The following is a 20,832-nucleotide window of genomic DNA, read 5'->3' as shown; positions in this document are numbered from 1 at the left end:
GACAGAGCAAGACTCTCTCTCTCTCTCAAAAAAAAAAAAAGATTCACAGTCCTTTTTCTAACATCTGGAAACCACCAAATTAAGGATTCCTGCTCGCCGCTCTATTCTATTCTTACAAAGTGTGCCCTCGGGGTAGCGTAAAAAGAACCTGCTCTAATTCCAGGGGAATTCCAAGAGATAACTCGCCTTTTGCCATCCCGGTCCTTTTACTAAAACTAAACCAAAAGCCAGCATTAGTATCGACCACACCGTGTACAAGGCTCAAAATCGCCAGGAACATGGGGCCAGAAACCTTTCTCCGCCGCGCCAGAGACCAAGGTGCCATAACAGACACAGTGAGCCCCCCTCATCTTTAGGGGGCAGGGAAGGAGGGTTACCCTGCATCCCCACCGGCCGCGGGTCGGGTAGGTACAGGCGGGACTACGCCTCCCAGCATGCAGCGCGGCTACGTCCCGCGCCGCGGCACCACTGGAACGGTGCAGGCAGGGATGAGGAGATTCAGTCTCTGAACGGCCCGGAGGAGTAGCCTTTCCCCTCCTGAATGCCGCCACTCCGCAGTCCACAGTATTTGAAGATCAAACCAAAATTGAGAGACTGACGAGAATGGTCCCTTTTTATTCCTAACAGATTTCTTGCGACAAGGAAACCGGCAGTCTTCCGCTTCCGGTTTTCCTGTTGCCGTGGTAACCGCACGCATAACAGCCGTGGCGGTTATGGCGGGCCTGAGCGGCGCGCAGATCCCCGACGGGGAGTTCACAGCGGTCGTGTACCGGCTCATCCGCGATGCCCGCTACGCTGAGGCGGTGCAGCTGCTGGGCCGAGAGACGCAGCGGAGCCCTAGGACACGCGCGGGCCTGTCGCTGCTAGGCTACTGCTACTACCGCCTGCAGGAGTTCGCGCTGGCGGCCGAGTGCTATGAGCAGCTGGGCCAGCTGCACCCGGAACTGGAGCAGTACCGCCTGTACCAGGCCCAGGCCCTGTACAAGGCCTGCCTTTATCCAGAGGCCACCCGGGTCGCCTTCCTTCTCCTGGATAACCCCGCCTACCACAACCGGGTCCTCCGCCTGCAAGCTGCCATCAAGTACAGCGAGGGCGATCTGCCAGGGTCCAGGAGCCTGGTAGAGCAGCTGCTGAGTGGGGAAGAGGGAGAAGAAAGTGGGGGCGAGAATGAGACCGATGGCCAGGTCAGCCTGGGTTGTTTGCTGTACAGGGAGGGACAGTATGAAGCTGCATGCTCCAAGTTTTTTGCCGCCCTGCAGGCCTTGGGCTACCAGCCTGACCTTTCCTACAACCTGGCTTTGGCCTATTACAGCAGCCGACAGTATGCCTCAGCCCTGAAGCATATCGCTGAGATTATTGAGCGTGGCATCCGACAGCACCCTGAGCTAGGTGTGGGCATGACCACTGAGGGCATTGATGTTCGCAGTGTTGGCAACACCTTAGTCCTCCACCAGACTGCTCTGGTGGAAGCCTTCAACCTTAAGGCAGCCATAGAATACCAACTGAGAAACTATGAGGCAGCTCAAGAAGCCCTCACTGACATGCCACCCAGGGCAGAGGAAGAGTTGGACCCTGTGACCCTGCACAACCAGGCACTAATGAACATGGATACCAGGCCTACAGAAGGGTTTGAAAAGCTACAGTTTTTGCTCCAACAGAATCCCTTTCCTCCAGAGACTTTTGGCAACCTGTTGCTGCTCTACTGTAAATATGAGTATTTTGACCTGGCAGCAGATGTCCTGGCAGAAAATGCCCATTTGATTTATAAGTTCCTCACACCCTATCTCTATGACTTCTTGGATGCCGTGATCACTTGCCAGACAGCTCCTGAAGAGGCTTTTATTAAGCTTGATGGGCTAGCAGGGATACTGACTGAGGTCCTCCGGAAACTCACCATACAAGTACAGGAAGCAAGACACAATAGAGATGATGAAGCTATCAAAAAGGCAGTGAATGAATATGATGAAACCATGGAGAAGTATATTCCCGTGTTGATGGCTCAGGCAAAAATCTACTGGAACCTTGAAAATTATCCAATGGTGGAAAAGATCTTCCGCAAATCTGTGGAATTCTGTAACGACCATGATGTGTGGAAGTTGAATGTGGCTCATGTTCTGTTCATGCAGGAAAACAAATACAAAGAAGCCATTGGTTTCTATGAACCCATAGTCAAAAAGCACTATGATAACATCCTGAATGTCAGTGCTATTGTACTGGCTAATCTCTGTGTTTCCTACATTATGACAAGTCAAAATGAAGAAGCAGAGGAGTTGATGAGGAAGATTGAAAAGGAGGAAGAGCAGCTCTCTTATGATGACCCAAATAGGAAAATGTACCATCTCTGCATTGTGAATTTGGTGATAGGAACTCTTTATTGTGCCAAAGGAAACTATGAGTTTGGTATTTCTCGAGTTATCAAAAGCTTGGAGCCTTATAATAAAAAGCTGGGAACAGATACCTGGTATTATGCCAAAAGATGCTTCCTGTCCTTGTTAGAAAACATGTCAAAACATACAATCATGCTTCGTGACAGTGTTATTCAAGAATGTGTCCAGTTTCTAGAACACTGTGAACTTCATGGCAGAAACATACCCGCTGTTATTGAACAACCCCTGGAAGAAGAGAGAATGCATGTTGGAAAGAATACAGTCACATATGAGTCTAGGCAGTTAAAAGCTTTGATTTATGAGATTATAGGATGGAATATGTAGTAATAGCTGATAATGGCATTTATCAAATGGCTTTGTTCTATAAGTTTGCATTGCTTTATTTTAACCTTTGGCATCTTTATATTTGTTACATGTTGAACTTTGTACACTACGCAATATAAAAATATAAGTAGCTAAAACTTTTGCTGTTACATTTCCCAGAAAGTGAAACATTCTAAGAACTTTTACCCCAGGGGTTATGAAAAATTCCAAACTTATGAAGAATGTTTCTATCAGAAGTTGTAATACCTTTGTTTCCTTTCCTCTGTAACCTTGTGCTCTGATCTCTCTTCAGGGGCCTTTGCACAAGGATTACATCATTCAGGGACCAAGCACTATCTCAGTAATAGTTAAGAGTAGTCTTTAAATAATCATTTCAGGGATTTGTGTTCTAGTCTCACAATTTACACTTATTAATTTGTAATGCATACTTTTTATGTAGACTTTAGGATATTTTGGTAGTGTTTTTTAATATGGATATAATGCTTTATCTAACCAAAATTCCTTAGGTTATAAGTGTTTTTTTTTTTTTTTAATGGGCAAAAGTCAGTAAAAAATTTTGTAGCCTTAATAAAATTATGGTGCTATAATGTAGACACAATGAACAATTATCAAAGAACAAATTTCCCTGGTTTTCTTTTGTTCCCTTTAATAGTTTAAATATATAAACAAGATACGCTGTTACTATTTTCCATGATAACTTTTTAAATATTTATCTCTGTGACAAATAACAGATGTATCCTGAGAACTCAGGGGTTTAAGAGACAGAGGTTTTGTTATGTTTGTTGCCCAGGTTAGTATCCAACTCCTAGGCTTAAGCATACTCCCACTTCAGCTTCCCAAGTAGCTGGGACTTACTGGTGCAAATCACTGGGTCCAGCTCTCAGTTCTTAATTCCTACCTTTGTGCTTGCAATTTAGGATATGCTGGGTGTACAGTGCTTCCATGTTGTAGCCTCTTGGATAAGGAAAAATCTTGGCCACCAGGCCTGGCCAAAAAGGTCAATTCTAAGTTGTAGTGTTCATTTCATGTCCAGAACTCCCAAGAGTTTTTTAGAGTTCCCACTGGGAACCACATGCATTCTGATCAGGCATTTTTATTTTCTGAACCTTAAAAGAGCTTTACTATTTGATTTCCCACTCCTCACTTCCTCTCTTCCCACAAAAAGTAACCGTCAACCCTAACTTGATCCGGCTTAGAAAAATCAAGTGTATTAGATTGAATCATATGAAGTTGTTGATTTTGGCAGTTTTTGACTTACAAAACTATCAGTTTCTCATAGCTCAACCTAGTAGCTTTCTTCTGAATGATAGGGAACCTCTGCCATAATGAGATGATTTTTTTTCCTTCAAGGAAAAGGAACCACTTAGCCACATAGGTACTGATAAAAACATGCTCAGCATAATTCCTTTGTAGCATGACCTCAAATTGTGCTCAAATTGTATTATACCAGGAAATCTGGCTTTTTGTGAAGTTCAATGGTTTTGAATTTATGGCATTTTAAATCTTAATTATCTGAGCTGCTATCATTTACCACTGATGCTTTAGTGTCACATGTGGAGGACAAGCAATGTTTACTGACCTTGTCACTGCATCCCATAGCACATTCAATGTTTGGGAAATGTTCTTTGTTTAACAACTTCTGTACTAAAAGTGTTGCTGCAGTAGCTTTGTGCCCCTGTCAATCTTGGTAGCCCCTTAAGATTTGGAAAGTAAATGAACTGAAATCTTTTTTTCAATGGCCGTATTAAAATTCTGTTTTTTTCCTGTTTCTTCTAAACCATGCTATTTTCTTTAGGGGAAAAAAAGCATAAAGTGTAACTAATGTTAACCACCCAAAAACAAATGTTTTCCAGATTCCCTTTTGCAAATAGCCTGGTCTTTATTTGGCCACAATTTACCCAGGTGTTATGTGTTTGTGGTTTTCATGTATGCGTAATTTAACTTTTCAGAACATAAAAAGCTTTTCTGAATGGTTTTTAACTCCTTGCTGCTGGGCATTTGGGATTTCCTGGTTAGTAATGTATAAGGAAATCCTGACTGCTCACACCACTAAGAAACAAAGGTGAACCATGCCATTTGTCCCCTTCCTTACCCTGGCTCTCAGACAGGCACCCACGCAGATTCAGATTGCTGCTGGCAGCAACAAAGTCTTATGAACCACACAGAGTCAAGAAGTCTGGTGCTGAGACCTGGGAAGACAGGGCATTCCTAACTCCCCTGGCATTTGTTGTCCTTATTTTCAGGATATACATCTTTAAAACTCACATTCAAAGTACCCTGCCTTGCTTGATAATAAAAAGCAAATGACTTTACAATGACCCCATATTTTGCCATTTGAGTGAAGGCTTCTGTACCTAAAACTCAAATGAAAGCTTTGTTCTGTGCTCCCAGAGTATATAAAGTGCTAAAAGCACTTTTCTTGACAACAATGAGCTCCTTATAGAAATATAAGGAATCTTTTAAGATTTATTCATAATACCTGCATAGTCTTATTTTAAAGGACTCAAATATTAATTGAGTATTTCATCTTAGTCAACCCTTTGGTCTCCACACAGGCACACACAAAATAGGAGTGTGTGTGCTTATACACAAGTAGTTATATTTGTTTTCTCAGGAACAAGAACTTGATCTCTTAGTGCAGAACCAGCAAGAACAGACTCCTTTGATCAGTGGCATGATACGCCTGTCAAAGGATTTTTATTACTCATGACAGTCCTCCTTTGAATGTGGCCTCAGCTGCAGAATGGAAAAGAATGTCCACACCCAAAATGTCCAGATGTTTGCCCCAATACCATCTGTGAAGGTCAGGTGTGGTGGCTAACTCTGACCCATTCATGAGAAGCAGACAATTATGACTGTGTGGGAATGAAGGTGGGTCATCTGGCAATGAGACAGCTGTAATCATAAGAGGGACACTCCTAACCTGAGGGGTGTGTGGCCTCACAGGCTTAGAGAAGCACCTCAGATGGAATCCATACAGAATCACAATGATAGGTTTGGCCCAAGGTTAGACTGATTTGTTTAGAGAGGGCTATGGGATAGATGCCCAAATAAATATACTTATTAGGAAATATGAGATTAGAAAGGGTAAATGGCTTGGAGGGGAAACTTTAGAAGTAACTTTCTGACCCCTCTGCCCCATAATCCTCATCTGGGCTCATTTTCTCCCTGGTATCCTGGAGGGTTAACAGTGTTGGAAGTCTGACTACAGTTAAGCAGAGTGAGACTACCTAAACAACCTAACATTAAAAGGATAACATCACTAAAGAAAGACTTTACAAGTGAGTATCAGGATTTTCAAATATAATTTTTATGTTTCAGTTTCCCTCTCTTTCTCATTGACTCTGGGTGATCTGGAAAGACCTAGAGGTTGTGTTTCTGAGAGCATTCTCTGCAGAGCTTGGTGTTCCAAAGGCCACAAGGGATTTTAGACCCTGGACCCCGGACATGTTCCAAGACTCTCACATTATGTCAGACATGCAAGCCCTGCCCCAGCTTCTCCCAACACTCAGCTTTTCCTGGTATTAGTAGTTTCCTGGTATCAGTGTGACTTGCAGCTCATTCTCCACCATTCACTAAATGCCTCTTATCCCTTGTTGACCTACCTCTGGGACTAAAGTGACATTTGGGTTTTCTGTAGTTTTCAGTTTTTGGGCTATGCCCTTTGTATTAAGTCAAACCATATTTTGTCATGAGCCAGTAACTCCTGGGTTTTGGTTGTCCAACTACATAATCACCATGACTGTAACCATCAGATTCTAAACTGATACTTTCATTCTAGTTATAAGCTATATACTTTTTGAGCACCCTAATGTAGCTCAAACCCTTCAGCAGCAACCTGAATTCTTAAATTAGTATTTTTAAGGAATTGTGACTTTCCTAAGAACCTAGATTGTTGTCTCTAGGTTATAATAAAACATTTCTTTAATCTCAAACAGTTCTTTCAATTTTCAGTCTCCCAATGGAAGATGTATAACTTATAGAAAAAGGTTGTCTTATATTTTTAAGTGCAGCTCAAAGAGTACTAAAGTTATAAAAATGCAAATTTATTCACTCCATCAGATACTTCCTTTTATGAGTTTCATATTAAACCCACAAAATCAGTGCAGGATACTGTGGGTTAAAATGTAAAAACATTACACAGCAGGACAATATCTGAGAAAAAACCTTTCTGGCATTCTATGGCATGTGGTCAGAAAGACAGCAGCTTCTACTCTGTAGTAGGAAGAGACTCCATTTCCTTACTTGTCGTTGGGAAAAGCTGAGTGTTGGGAGAAGCTGGGGCAGGGCTTGCATGTCTGACATAATGTAGGAGTCTTGGAACATGTCCGAGGTCGAGGGTCTAAAATCCCTCATGGCCTTTGGAACTCCAAGCTCTGTGCTAAAGGGTGGAAGGCTACCCTGACACACCATAATCTAAGCCCAGGGCATAAAACCCCTCGTGGCTTGGAAAGAATCCAGGGCTCAGGGCATAAAACCCCTCATGGCCTCTGGAATGTGTCTAGACTTGCTGGTTCCTTGCTTCTAGCCCTCCCAGGCTCCTAGATCAATTGTGTCTTAGAATTGGTCATATAAATGCTAAACCATCACAGCTGTAAATCATGTGCTTAATACAATGCTCCTTTTCAAACCCACACTCTCACCACCGGTTTCTTTGATCACCAATAAACAGTAGTCTGGGCTTCCAGGGCTCAGGGCCTTCGCAGCCTCCATACTCGCGTTGGCCCCCGGACCCACTTTATTTCTCAAACTTTTTTCTTTCCTTTGACTCCGCTGGACTTCGTCGCCCCCATGACCTGGTGTTGGGTCTGATCACCCCAATACTTGAGCCCTTCTCTAGAGGACAACTAATAATCTACTTTAAAAAGAAATTCTGTGTACATCAGTCATCCAGCACAAGTAGCCTACAGCAGTGAAGCAGCCAGCACACAGGTACTGGAGTTAGTCACCTGGCTCCACAGTCCTGCAATGCCACTTCCCAGCTACTAATGGTGGGTGCTTCTTAACCTAACCAAACTTTAGTTTTTTTCACCAGTAAAAAGGGGATGATACCAGTTACTTCACAGGGTTGTTGTGGTAACAATGCTCCCTTCTTGCCTGTCTGGCAAAAAAGGGTAAATTTAAAAATTAATTATATAATAATCAATTCTAGGGTAGTGTTCAGCAAAAAAACAGACACATTAGAATCACTGAGACTGAGTTGAAACGGACCTCAGAGTTTTTCACTTTCTAAAAGAAGAAATTAGGTCCGAATAGGGAATGTGACTTGTATTTTGTAGAGAAAAATGAATCACACCCAAAATGTCCAGAATAGAACCTTATCCACTGCTTCTTCTATTCAGAACCCTATCTTCTAAGTTACTTTACAGTGGTAAAATTCTGCCATTTTCTAAAAAGAGCAGCTTCACCTATCTAATGTTAGCACAATGAGGTACAAAGGACATGGCAAAACTACACAAGGGTGGATTTCAGAGCTTGTCCATCAGGCAATACCAGGCCCAATCAACAGACCGCATCAGAAAATGCAGCAGAAAATGGGTTTGAGTCTTTCAAAAAGAGAAACATGCCCCTGAGGCCAAACATAGGCAAAAGGAAATATGATGGTAAGAAGGTTTCATTTCTTTTTCTTATAGGGTAGCACAGGAAACTGTAGTAGTAGCTTTATCAGGATTTCACTGTGGCAGCAGAAAATGTTAAAGTAAACATGATTACTTATCTGACATAAATGCTGATTAACTGAATAAAAAGTGTATTTGTGGCCAAAATGTAAAAGTATAAGGTGGACAATTGTATGTCAAGTGAAAGTGTAGATGTCTGAATCCTGAATGTTCTTTCATGGATGAAATGTCAGGATCATGGGTTAGATAGGCCCTTGTAATGTATCAATTATCTGTCATTACTTGGATGAAAATCCAGACAGTATTTGTCTCTATTTTACTGATGACCTGAAGCTTGATGGCACAGAAAATATTCTGGGTAAGAGTCAAGATCCTAACATTTTGAAAATATGGAACTAACTCCAGTAAGATACAAATTTTAGTAAAGCTAAATATAAGTAAGGGGGCTTTACAAAAATTAGCCTCCAAGGAGATGCGGCCAAAATGTCACATGAAAAAGATAATCTTTAGTAAATGGCATATAGTCAGCATGAGTTGACAGAGCAATGCCCACCAAAAATGCTTTTTTATTAGTGACTACATTAGAGGAAGCATTGGTACTACTCTGGAAGATTTGTTTTCAGGCCTAGACACCTCACTTTAAAAACAGCAAATGGGCACATGTGAAGAGGATTATTAAGGTGAAAGTCTAGAAATGACAGGAGCAAAGGTTGACAGGAGAAGGTGTTGAAGAACATGAGACCTGACTTAAAATACCTGAAGAGCAGCCCTTCAACAGAGCAATTGGACAATTCTTTATGACTAAAGGTGGCAGAAGTTGTATAATGGGTAGAAGAGGAACACAGATTTCAGTCTAATAATTTTAAAATTTCCTAATACTTGAAGATTACAGAAGTTGGAAAAGGCTTCCTGGAAAGGCAATGAATTTGCATTTGTTCACAGCAAATAAATGGTCAGGAAGACTGGCTATCTGTGGTCTGGGGAATGTTAGGTAGCAATTATGTTCAGATGGGATGAAACAAATAAGATGGGATGATTTCTAGAGTTCATTCAATCTGAACTTATATAAGTCAGGTAGAAAGCCAAACTGCTTTTCTTAACTACATAATACAAGAGCTAAAATCTTAGTATGGCTAGTGATTACTGAAATGTATCACGTAAGACAGAGTTCAACAGGTCTGACCTTCAGTCATTTCAGAGCCCAGATAGCTACAACCTTCCTTTCAGTGTGGGAGCCACTGGCAGGGATGTCATCAGTATCTGTGCACATGCCCTTCAGTACCAGAGAGGGTACTCATGGGCACAAAGTGTATCCTGTTTGTTTTTGCCAAGAACAGCATGCTGTCAACAAAGGTTAAATAGAACCAACATGAAATAAACAACAATTTCTTTAACAATGGGTGGTTGTGGTATTGATTTATTTTTCCCCAGCACATCTTAAAAATCACACATGGGCATTTGCTTACAGAACAGTACAGTCTAAGAAAACCAATAAGAGGAGAATCTGAACACACACTGAAAGCATGGAATACTGATATGTGTTGAGCCCTTGTGGAAAACAGTATGGCTCAGTTGGAATTGACAAAGCTATGCTGGAATCTCTCAGGAATTTTCCTTCCCACTGCATATCCCCTTTTAGACTATAAATGTAAAGAGAATTGTTTGTATGCATTAGTTACAGCAGTATAATGGCTTACATACAAGTGCTTACTCACATGTAGTTCCCAAAGGATTACTACAGTCCTAGCAGGAATATGTACTGCCTTGGAGGAAGACTCAGGATAAGATATTATTCAAGTCAAGTTGTATCAGAGCCAAAGTATTTCACAGGCTTAGCAAAAATGGACAAGAATTAATATAACCTACATATATTTCTCATAAGATTTAATCATTGTCCAGAACATAAATATTCGTTATTCTGAAGGCACCATCACACGAAAAAGGACTAGCACACAATATTAGGAATAAAAACCACCCGCCCCCTGCCAACTCCACAGGTTCTGTTCCTCAGGGAGCCTGTAAGCAAACATCCAGAAAGAATGTAGTGAGTGTCTTGAGGCTCAATGCCACATCCACCAAGCCACAACTTAGGGCTACTAGGTTGGGGCAGTAGGAATGAAAATCACATACAAATCCCATTGACTGATTAGATGTGTATCAGAGTACAGGTTCACCATACAATTAGTTAAATATACTAGAACAGATTATCCAAAACAACACTGTGGAAAGAATTACCAGTGTTTCCACATACAATTACTTAATTCCTGACATGTTCTTGAAGAGGAATAGTCTTGAACTGCTGAATGACCTCTGTCTAAAGATTTATCCTCTCCCACTCATTTAAAATAATGGCTATTTCATGGAAAAAAAAATCCCAACAAGGCACTGTGAGCTTTTGGGGATACAGTATATAAGTAGCTCAAAAATAACTACTTATAGAAACTTATATGCCAGTATGAGCATTTCATGTCCTTTTCTGATATGTGAACAAGATTACCTTAAAGGAAAAACATGTTTCCTAGGGTGCATGTGGTGTTCAGGAAAAACACTGCCAACAAAAGGTTGTCTTAAAAACACGTATATATGTTGCTTAGAAATCCACGATGAAACAGATTTTTTTCCTTTTCTTTCTCACTCAGATTTGGAATTCAGAGTCTCTGCAAGCTGTTTTTCCTTGTGGAAAAATAAATAATCTCCTTTGGAAACCAAAAAAGAAATGTTTTCATGTTCACAGAACTAAAGTTACTAAATTCTGTGATGGTACTTTGGCTTGAGTGTTCTATATGTCAGTGGTCCTTACTCTGATTTGTTAAGGAATTAATTGTGATTAGAAGAGCACAAGAGTGCCCTCTGAGGATCTTCCAAGGTTCAAAAGGGAGTGCTTCGGGTTCACAGGAGTCTCAATGCCTCCTGGGAATACAGCATTGATTTTAAAAAATGATTAGGGATTGACAAAACCTAGCTACCAATATCCTCAAGTATAAATCCAAAGAGATTTAGTCACAAGTAGGTTGCACTTGATTATGCTACAAGCAACAAAATTATAAAAATAAATTTTGTGTTTTCAAATCAGTGGAAATATGAACATGAAAAACTAAAGTTAAAAGAAAAACCCATATGAAAACAGAAGAATAAACAGCTTCACACTCCCTTTGAAGAAAAAAAACTTAGACCCAGGTCCATTTTATTAATAATATGATCTATAATCTCTTGACATTACAAGTAGTTTTTACAGTTAAATTTCACACTGAAGACAAACACTGTTTGGCTTAGGGAGCAGAAAGCTGAGTAACTTACATCCTTTATATCAGACACTATATTTTAACAGTTTAAGAAAACCTTTTATACTTTCTGGATTTAAGCATCAATGTGTAAGTTGTTTCCTTTACAGGAAACTGAAATAAGTAAAAATTAAGTGAATATACTGACATATGTATGGTTCTATTTGGGAACATGAAGCCTAGAGCAAAGCCAAGCTTCTATAACTCATAAAGTCAAAGGTAAAACATTCTGGATTCTTCAAACCTAAATGGGCACTTGTTATTTTCCACTTTTCTTCAACCATGAGCTAAGTCCTAACTAAAATCAGAGCTGATAAAGATTAAGTGGTAAACAAAAAAATTATTAAAGCTGTCCTTAACTCCTGTCTGAGTGTTTTTTAAGATGTAGATATGCTTTCCACAGCATTCCATTTTGGCTGCCTCAAGCACCAGCACATGCAGTTTGTAAATCAATCTGTAGTAACTGTGTTCTAACATTTATACAGAATAGAAGTTCAACCAAACCGAGCCCCATGTAACAGCCAAGGGAACACACTTCAGTGTAGGACTACAGAGCTTCTCTGATAAGCTACAGTTAAGTTGTAGCTATAAAGGAATATGACAAAGGAAAGTCTGGGTGCTAACATGCAGAAAGGCATTTTCAAAAATGCAAGCCAGGACTTAGCAGTTACTAACAGACTATTCTGGGTAGGGGGAAAGGTTTCCTTGCAACCATCTGTATCTGGTATAACATATACACCGATGGAAGCTCATCCTTTATTGCAATTTTGTTTTCAAAATACATCAACACAGTTAGGCAAACTAGAAGGCTTCCAACTTCATAAATAATTTTTAAGTAATAGCACTACAACATGGAAGCACTTTTAGGAAGAAGACTCCTACTTCCTCAGAAGAAACAATATAATCCTCTTTTCTTTGTGTAAAATGATGGGCACAATAAACATGTGGTTTCCACAATTCTTATTAAGCTAAAAACAGCTCAAGTTACTTATCATAAGACTAAATTCACTTACACACTACTAGAAATTGCACCAAACATTAAGGCAACAGTTTCTCTAAGGGTCTATAAAGCCTGTTCACACTGAGTCTTTAGTATTCAATGCCATTTCTCACTAGCGGCAAGTTACTATTCCCACTGAAACCCCAACCCAAATGTGACATTACCAAATTTAAGTAAATTATTGCAAATATGACTAATTTAAGAAAGTCAGTGTTATGCAGTACTGAAAACCAAATAGGCAATAGGTTTTTGAAATTAAAAATAAACGTTAAAAATGAGTTAAGAAGTGTCACATAAACAGTGTTCTCCTAACTTTTATGAAGCCATTTTCAAATACAATAGAAGTAAGAGGCATGGTTTAAGTGCTTCTGTGCATATTCATGAACTCAGTCCTCCACAGATACTAAGTCTATACTGAGGCACCTCCCAGAAGCAGGTGTGTGAAAGTGGGGGCTGGGGGTGGGGCGAGGCTTTCTGATTTACTAAATCAGAGCGAAACAGTACTGATGAATGTTCTTGTGTTTCAAAATGATTTCGGTAGAAATGATTCCACCTACAAAATGCAGTCACCATTATAAAATCAAGGTTGGGGAGTCCTGCATATACTTGGAAAAAGAAAAACAAAGGCATAAATCACGAATTTCCATAAGGTTCATGTAGAATAGTGAACATAATTAATTTCAGGTGTTACATTTATAGTTTCCTAATATCAAGTATGGATTTCTGAGATTGTTGAAACTGAACTCCCTGGGAAAGAATGTTATAACAATTACATGCAAAGGAATGGATCTTCTAATGAACCTGTTTTATTTTTAAAAAATTACTCAGAAACATACACACACACACATATATATATATACATATGTGTGTGTGTGTATATATATATATACTTCCAGTGAGACATTAGTACCTTCTTTAATTTTATATTTTGATCACCAATTAGAGAAATTACCTTCATGAACAGAAGCATTTTATAAAGCTGAGATTTTTATAATTCTAGAGGCAACTTCCTCATCAAGTGTCCAATTAGGTCAAATATCAAGGGCTTAAAGCAAAGATCTGCTGGAAATTTTATAATTAAAAATAAATCACCAATGAAGAGAGGCAGCTTCTAAAAAAGAAATATTTCATTTTGTTGTTAAACTGATATTTAATTCTAATTTAATTACAGATTTATTAGTTTGAGGCCAATTTTAATAGTTAAAAATTATTTATTATTTTGAAGTCTTAAAAATATCATTTTGTCAGTTTTAAATTATCATTTTTCTGGTTAAGGCTACTTCAGATATAAAAGGTATCAAACTGCCCAAAAATACTTTGGAGCTGTTGCTACATACACAGACAATGCATCCTTTTAAAGGATCGTCTGCATTTTGACTTACATTATCTGATCAAATATTAGTTTTAAAAAATTATCAAAAGTTAGATATTACATTAAGAAAAGAATCCATCTCAAAATGTGAATCATGAACCTTGGCAGACAGTGATTCAAAGTAATCATTTCACTTTAATATCCAGGTTTGAATGTACAAATGCTTGCTAAATGTGATTAATGTTCTCATTATTTAAGAAACAGATATTTCAAACTTTTGATTATGGTATATGCATTAATACATTACATTTTAAAAAAATTTAGGTTAAACCAGTTATTCAAAAAAGGCATTAAACCATTATTAAAAACTAAATTGAAACTTTACTTTTTATATGAAAATTCATCATGCAGTTGGGATTAATTTTAAAAAAGCAAAAATGATTTTTGTCGTTGAAACTGCTGAGGCTTTCAAATTCAGTAGTTGAATGATGACTGTTAGGTTAGTGAAACAATTCTTGCAATTGGAGACATTAAGTCTAAGAAGTTTTCCTTCTGCTCCTGCTGTAGCTGTTTCTTCTGCATTTCAGCAACAAGAATGTGAAATCAGAAACATTAGGACTCTAAGTTGAATAAAGGTATTCATTTCATGGGTAAACCTGTTCTTCACTTGCAATGAGGGATGTCAGCTTTTCTTACAAAACATGTTATCAATGAGTTAGAATATAACAATAGGTTATCTCAGTGATACAAATACAACTCATCCTCAAGAGAAACAGAAACATGGAGAACAAAAACATGTCCCCTAACAGAATAATTTGTATATTGATGATACAAGGTTTTATGCATGTATACTAATTTCAAAAAAAAAAAAAAAAAAAAAAAAAACCATAGGCCAAGCACCTTACAGAAGTGAAGGTTTTCTAAATAACAGGTTGCCTATATTCATTCATGAATATCCTTCCCTTTAATGGCCTAGTCACACTAGAATATGCTCTTAAACAATGTACACGTGTATCACTCCTCAGTGGAATCCTTTCCTAGACATCTGATTCCCAGAAACATTCTTTTAAAAAGAGACTAACTGAGCAATCAATGATACCAAAATCTGTCTTTGTTCCCCAAGAGGAAGCATTAATACAAAACAGCTGGCAGCAGCTTCCTCTGGAATAATTGGCAGCCTTGTGCTGCCTAAAATTTGAAATGACAACCGTTGGCTGTAAAATGACGTACCTACAATGAGAGAGATTTAGGAATACCATCTGTCAATGCATAGATGTAGAAACAAAACAAACTACAGAATGGAAACAAACTTATTTTAAACCAACAAACAAAGTATCCAAAATATAGTCCATGATATATTTGATTACTAGTATAACCACAGTTGAAAACTTAAAAAAAAAAATTGACATTTTTTTTGTAATGATACTAATGGATTTATAAAAGGTTTCTGTTTCCAAAGATGTTATTGGGGTCCACATATTCCTTGACAGACTTCAGCATCCCAAAGCCGACATCAGAGATACTTTCCTTTAGCCATTGCTTCCGTAACTTGCCCACTGGAAAAACAAAATCAAAAATGCTTCAATATACGCTATGATGCTGGGAACCAATCAATCTTGTGACCACGAGTGAACAAACACTGTGTGATAAATGCTTTTATTCAAAAATGAGAAATGTTTTGCTTTATTTGATTTATTGAGCCCACCAGACTATCAAGCTCATTAAGCCCAGTGTATTCCCAGGGGAAGTCTATGCTCCACAGTGTCTCCTTTCTCTGTAAACTATGAAATGGAGATTGAAGGAAGCTTGGATGGAGATTATAGCCCATTTTACAAATAACAAAATGAGAAAAACGTGCGTTTTGAAAGAACCCACCTCTGCCTTAACTACCACAACACACCCAAGTTTTAGAGAAAATGAAGTTAATTAAAGAAAAACATCATATTGGGATGAATTTGTTGGGTAAATTTAGCAAAAATGACAGGATATATATTCCTAAAATATTTTAACAAACATAAAGGCTTAAAATAAGAAAATTTGAAACTTTAATAGGCTTAAGATAAAAAATCTAGTTATTAAGCTTCTATTTACATTTTCTTTTCACAGTACTTTTAAATAAATTTGCATGTTCCCAAATAATGGTTACTTTCTTCCTACTGTTTTTCTAGATTTAGATTTCTTTTTCCCTAAGACATTAAATAAATCAAATACCTAATCCATCGTAAACTTAATCTTTTGCTTTTACATACTGTACAAAGTTCCCTTTTTTTGTTTCTAGGTCTTGCTAATTTGCTCTGAGAATACTGAAGTAACATAACGGTTAGCAGCATAAATTATATTTCAAAAGGTGCTCAATGAAAAACATAACCTTTTGTAAGTAGAACTTTTGTAAGAAAGAATATGTACTTAATCTGTAAAAGAATTCTGAAATGTCAACTTGCTCTGGTATTAAAAAGCAAAGCAATACGCTAACTTATCCATGGCAAAATGGATAAATCTTTTAATTTACAGTTAGGATTATTTGTACTTGTACTTCTCCAAAAAACCTATTATTGTAATAATTGAATTCAAATGGTCATTTTCCACAAATGTTCATTAATGATCCAAAGTCATCAACAGTGATTTAACTGACCAACTGAAATGGAAAACCTTCTTTCATTAAAGTATTCAGTCTGTCATTCTAGAATGCATTCCTATTTATTAGGCTGTAGTGATACATCATAACATCTGCCTTTTGGAAACCTTAAATACCATTTCAAGCTCAACTAAAACCATCTTTTGTGTCCAGTTCTCTAAGAAACCATCAAATTGTCATCAAAATAATAAATACTGTGATAATCTCAGAAAGCAAATTATATGCTTGGCTTTCAGAAATAAAAAGGTATTGCTGGTATTAAGATGGGGGGAAACGAGGTTCAGCAGAAAAAAACCTTAAATTCAAAATGAAAAATTGTGTTTGTGATAGTTCTAAAACCAGAAGCTAAGAGTAAATAAATCCCCCTACTCAAGCAGTCTCTACCACCTAAAAGATATTCTACCAGGACCTTCTATTATCTCCTAAGGGACCACCCATGACTCTGATTCAGCCTGTGTTTTCACTTGCAAATGGATTAGACTTTATGAAGTCTCTTCAACTCTAATATTCTATGATTTTAAGCGCTTACTTAAAAAGTTAAAAATCAGTTCTTTCCAGATTTGCTCCACAGGATTAAAAAAAATAAAAACTACTCTGTGAATGGTAAAAGTGGCATTACTATATTATTATAAGCTGCCCACACTGAGGCTGAAGGCAGAGGGGTGATGAGCGAATGCCAGTCTCCACTGTTATCTGTAATATAGTTTCACTGAATGTATCCTGTGGTTATGGATGTAATTGTCCTGAAAAGACTGCAAACAACTGCTCCAACAAGATGGAGCACATTAGAACCTCAGCAGGATGCCCAACAGCTAGCTTGCCTGCCTGGTTTTACACCTCTAGTAATAATGCAATTCCACAAGGAACTGAACCATCGTCTGAGAAGCCACCCAACAGCCATTGCATATTTAATGAAGTCACTCACCAAGCGCTGGAAAACAGAAGGTGCTTGGAGTGCATCATTAGTTCTGTCAGAAGGATAATTTACACATCTATCTTGTCAAATTTTCTATGGTTTATACTTTTACAATAATCAATCTAATATACATTTGATTAGTGAAGTAGAAAGTAAAAAAAAAAAAAAAAAAAAGTGGCCAGTACAGCCAACAAAGCTGTGGCCTCATAAACACATTTGATAAAAGCATTTAACCCCTTCATGACAGAGGTCTGGCGCTTCTTCTGCCACTGATAACAGAATTTGAAATGGGGTTAGAAACCTTGGTTTATGCAATTAAAGGTATTAGAAATCTTTGGCTTTGTTTAACAATTTAAGTCAACTACTTCACAGGATACATACACAGATAGAAAACACAAACAAAAATGTTCAATATGCCTTAACAACAAGACAATTATTGGAGTCTTCTTGAGATTCTGGAGAATCTTATGTAGCTAGCTCACATGGATCAATAAAACAACCACCACCACAGGCCCTAATATTGAAGAAACACACTTCAAAGTACAAGATTTTTATTCCAGAGCTAAACACCACCACTAATAATGCCCTTTGTACAATTCTTAGTTGTACTGCTAGGCATTCAGAAATTAGCTGACTATACTGATCTATACCCATGTAACACACATGGGTATACAACTATACAGCAGTTCCTTATTAAGCACCTGTAAAACTCATTTTCAGAAAGGGAAGAAATTATACTCTGTCTCTTATGTGGCATGCCATGTTAAAGGAAGGGAAAATGAATGACTAAAGACAGCAAATAACAGGTAGCCTAAAACTATTTCAGTGTACGTTGTATGGGATAGTTATCTACTGAAAGGCATGTGTACACATACCACATAAAGCCTATTCTTCTTTTTTAGACCTGAATCATCTGATGTGGGGTATTCATAGCTACTGACCCAACATATTCCTTTGACTTCTGATGCTCTAGAAGTATAAATCTAGCCTGAGAGTCAACACCAGAGCTACAAAAAGCTAAGATCACCATCTCTGAAAACAAGGTAAGTACCTTGCATTCCATAATTCTCTATTATTCTAAATATATGATTCCTTAAGTACTTAAGTATTTAGATGTATTTTATAAGACAGAAAAAAGATGGGTCAAATACTGAATATTACAGAAAACTAGGCCAGGCACAGTGACTCATGCTTGTAGTCGCAACGTTTTGGGAGGCTTAGGTGGGAAGACTATTTGAGCCCAGGAGTTCAAGACCAGCCTGGATAACATAGTGAGATCCCATCTCTAAAAAATAAAAATAAAAAAATAAAAAATAAGCTGGATGTGGCGGCATGCATCTGCAGTCTCAGCTACTCAGGAGATTGAGGCGAGAGAACTTGAGCCCAGAAGTTTGAGGCTGCAGTGAGTCAAGATCATGCCACTGTATTCTAGCCCAGGTGACAGAGTGAGACCCCATAGTTCACACACACAAAAAAAGAAACAAAAAAGAAAAGAAAAGAAAGAAAGCTAAGCGGGGCGGGGGGGGAGTTCTGCTTAAATTAAAAATGGAGTTCACTTTTTTATAATTCAATTTCTAATAATATATACAGAGTCTGGATAAAACAAGTTGTGTGTGTTCTTCCACAACACATAGTACATTTTTAAACTTTGCTTTTGGAACAGAGAATATGGAAGCTTTCAAGTATAGTTTTTCAAATTATAGGCTCACTATTCCCCTGGATGCTAAGAGATTCAAGAAAGAATGCAAGAAGTTGTGGTATGATCAACAGCATAAATGAATGAATACGCATGTACTCAAGGTATGAGAGGTAAAATGATGTAAATGGAAAATGTGGACATGGAGGCCAATCTGGCCACCAAAAATTACCTGGAACTACTCTTTGAGGCTTAAGGGATTGAAGATTTAGCAGAAACTACCAAACAGTCCTAACCTATAAGGGATAAATCCAGCGTCTGCTGGTCACAGAAGTCTCTAGATAAATTTTAATTTTTTGAAACATACATTTGATTATAAGTCAAAAAGATTTATTATAGACTTATTAAAAAGAACAAATTATGAAATGGGCCATACATTTAGAAGATTATTGAAAGTGGAGCTCAGAAGTAGACTTCAGCCAAAGCAAAAAGCATCTGACCATTATAACAACTATATTTTGAAAGTTCTAGTTTGAGTATCCTGGATATCTCTTTAGCACTATTCTATAGGTCAGATTTTAAGAAGAAAATCTAGACTTAGCTGCTTATATGAGTGATCTGAACACTGACTTTGTATTTCAAGATTTAATTTAATCTGACCAAACTACTGCTGGATTACATAGTGGTGCTAGAGGGACACCCAACCTCTTCCCAGGATTAACTGTTTGCTAATCACATGAAACCAACTATAAAAAGTATTCTGTAACAATGTAATAATGTAATACAGGCATTCTCCGACTAACATATTATTTATAAGTTATAGACATAAAATTGTCAAAGAGAAGAGAAAAAGTTCTCTTTAGAGATCCGAAGCTAAGTGATATTATTCAAGCCACCTATACTCACTCTCCTGGTGATACACCTGAGGCTAGAAGCTACTAAAGGTATAGCATGTGGTAAGAGACAGCAAACACAATGTCGTCCCTGGCCCTTTTGTCTTGGGCTTGGCCCCTGTAGTCACACAGGGGTGGGCAGTTGGTGAGGTGGGGAGCAGGGATCAGTACCTTCTTGCTACAGATTTCCTCTGTCAGCTCTCAAATCTGTTTAACCTGTGCTATAGCTGGAATATTAATAGTTTAATGTTGAGTTAAATTATGGATTAAGTTGGTTTCCACAGTATGTTCTTACACTCTAACTACAACATTGCTTCATTGGAAAAATAGTATAATCAACATATAAGTTTTGTTAGAAAAGGCCAAAGAAACTGAAAAAATTAAAAGGCAAAACAAATTTTCTATCTTATGGTAATCTGATAAAAATTTAATGTTGGAAAGGCTAAACTCATCTGGTAGCTATCAAAGGAATAAGACATTGACATTGATATAGTCAAGAACAGTTCTGTCATAACAAGGATCCCTGTGCTGTCTGTTTACAGTCACACCCTCTCCAGCCTCAACTTTTGGAAATCACTAATTTTTTTTTTTTTTTTACTTTTAAGATTTTGTTGTTTCAAAAATGTTATAGAAGTAGAATCATGCAGTATGTAACCTTTTGGGATGGCTTTTATTCACTTAACATAATTCCCTGGAGAGTTATTCCAAGTTGTTGCATGTATTGATAGTTCATTCTTTTTCATTTATTGCTGAGTAGTATTCAATGGTATGGATGTACCACAGAATGTTTAGCCATTCACCAGCTGAAGGACATCTGGGCTGTTTCCGGT

At 38.0% G+C, this 20,832-nt stretch overlaps 2 protein-coding genes across 2 annotated transcripts in view; one reads left to right on the top strand and one right to left on the bottom strand.

Annotated features, from left to right (window-relative positions):
• Positions 1-512: 512 nt before the first annotated feature.
• Positions 513-4,488, top strand: TTC30B (tetratricopeptide repeat domain 30B). Its single transcript, XM_023212324.3, has one exon. It carries the CDS (start codon positions 714-716, stop codon positions 2,709-2,711), a length of 1,998 nt encoding a protein of 665 aa, XP_023068092.2. The 5' UTR covers positions 513-713; the 3' UTR covers positions 2,712-4,488.
• A 5,242-nt stretch (positions 4,489-9,730) lies between these two features.
• Positions 9,731-20,832, bottom strand: part of AGPS (alkylglycerone phosphate synthase) — a 155,927-nt gene continuing 144,825 nt past the window's right edge. The window contains exon 20 of the mRNA XM_023212321.2: positions 9,731-15,478. Coding sequence (XP_023068089.1) covers positions 15,357-15,478 — 122 coding nt within the window. The 3' untranslated portion in view covers positions 9,731-15,356. The remainder of the gene's footprint in view (positions 15,479-20,832) is intronic.

The sequence above is a fragment of the Piliocolobus tephrosceles genome, chromosome 11 (assembly GCF_002776525.5).
Source record: "Piliocolobus tephrosceles isolate RC106 chromosome 11, ASM277652v3, whole genome shotgun sequence".
NCBI lineage: Eukaryota > Metazoa > Chordata > Mammalia > Primates > Cercopithecidae > Piliocolobus > Piliocolobus tephrosceles.
Note: the sequence above shows the minus strand (reverse complement) of the source record. Positions and strands in the feature narration are given on the sequence as shown.

Coding starts and splice junctions, on each gene's coding strand:
- TTC30B (XM_023212324.3), top strand. CDS start 714: ATGGCGGGCCTGAGCGGCGCGCAGATCCCCGACGGGGAGTTCACAGCG.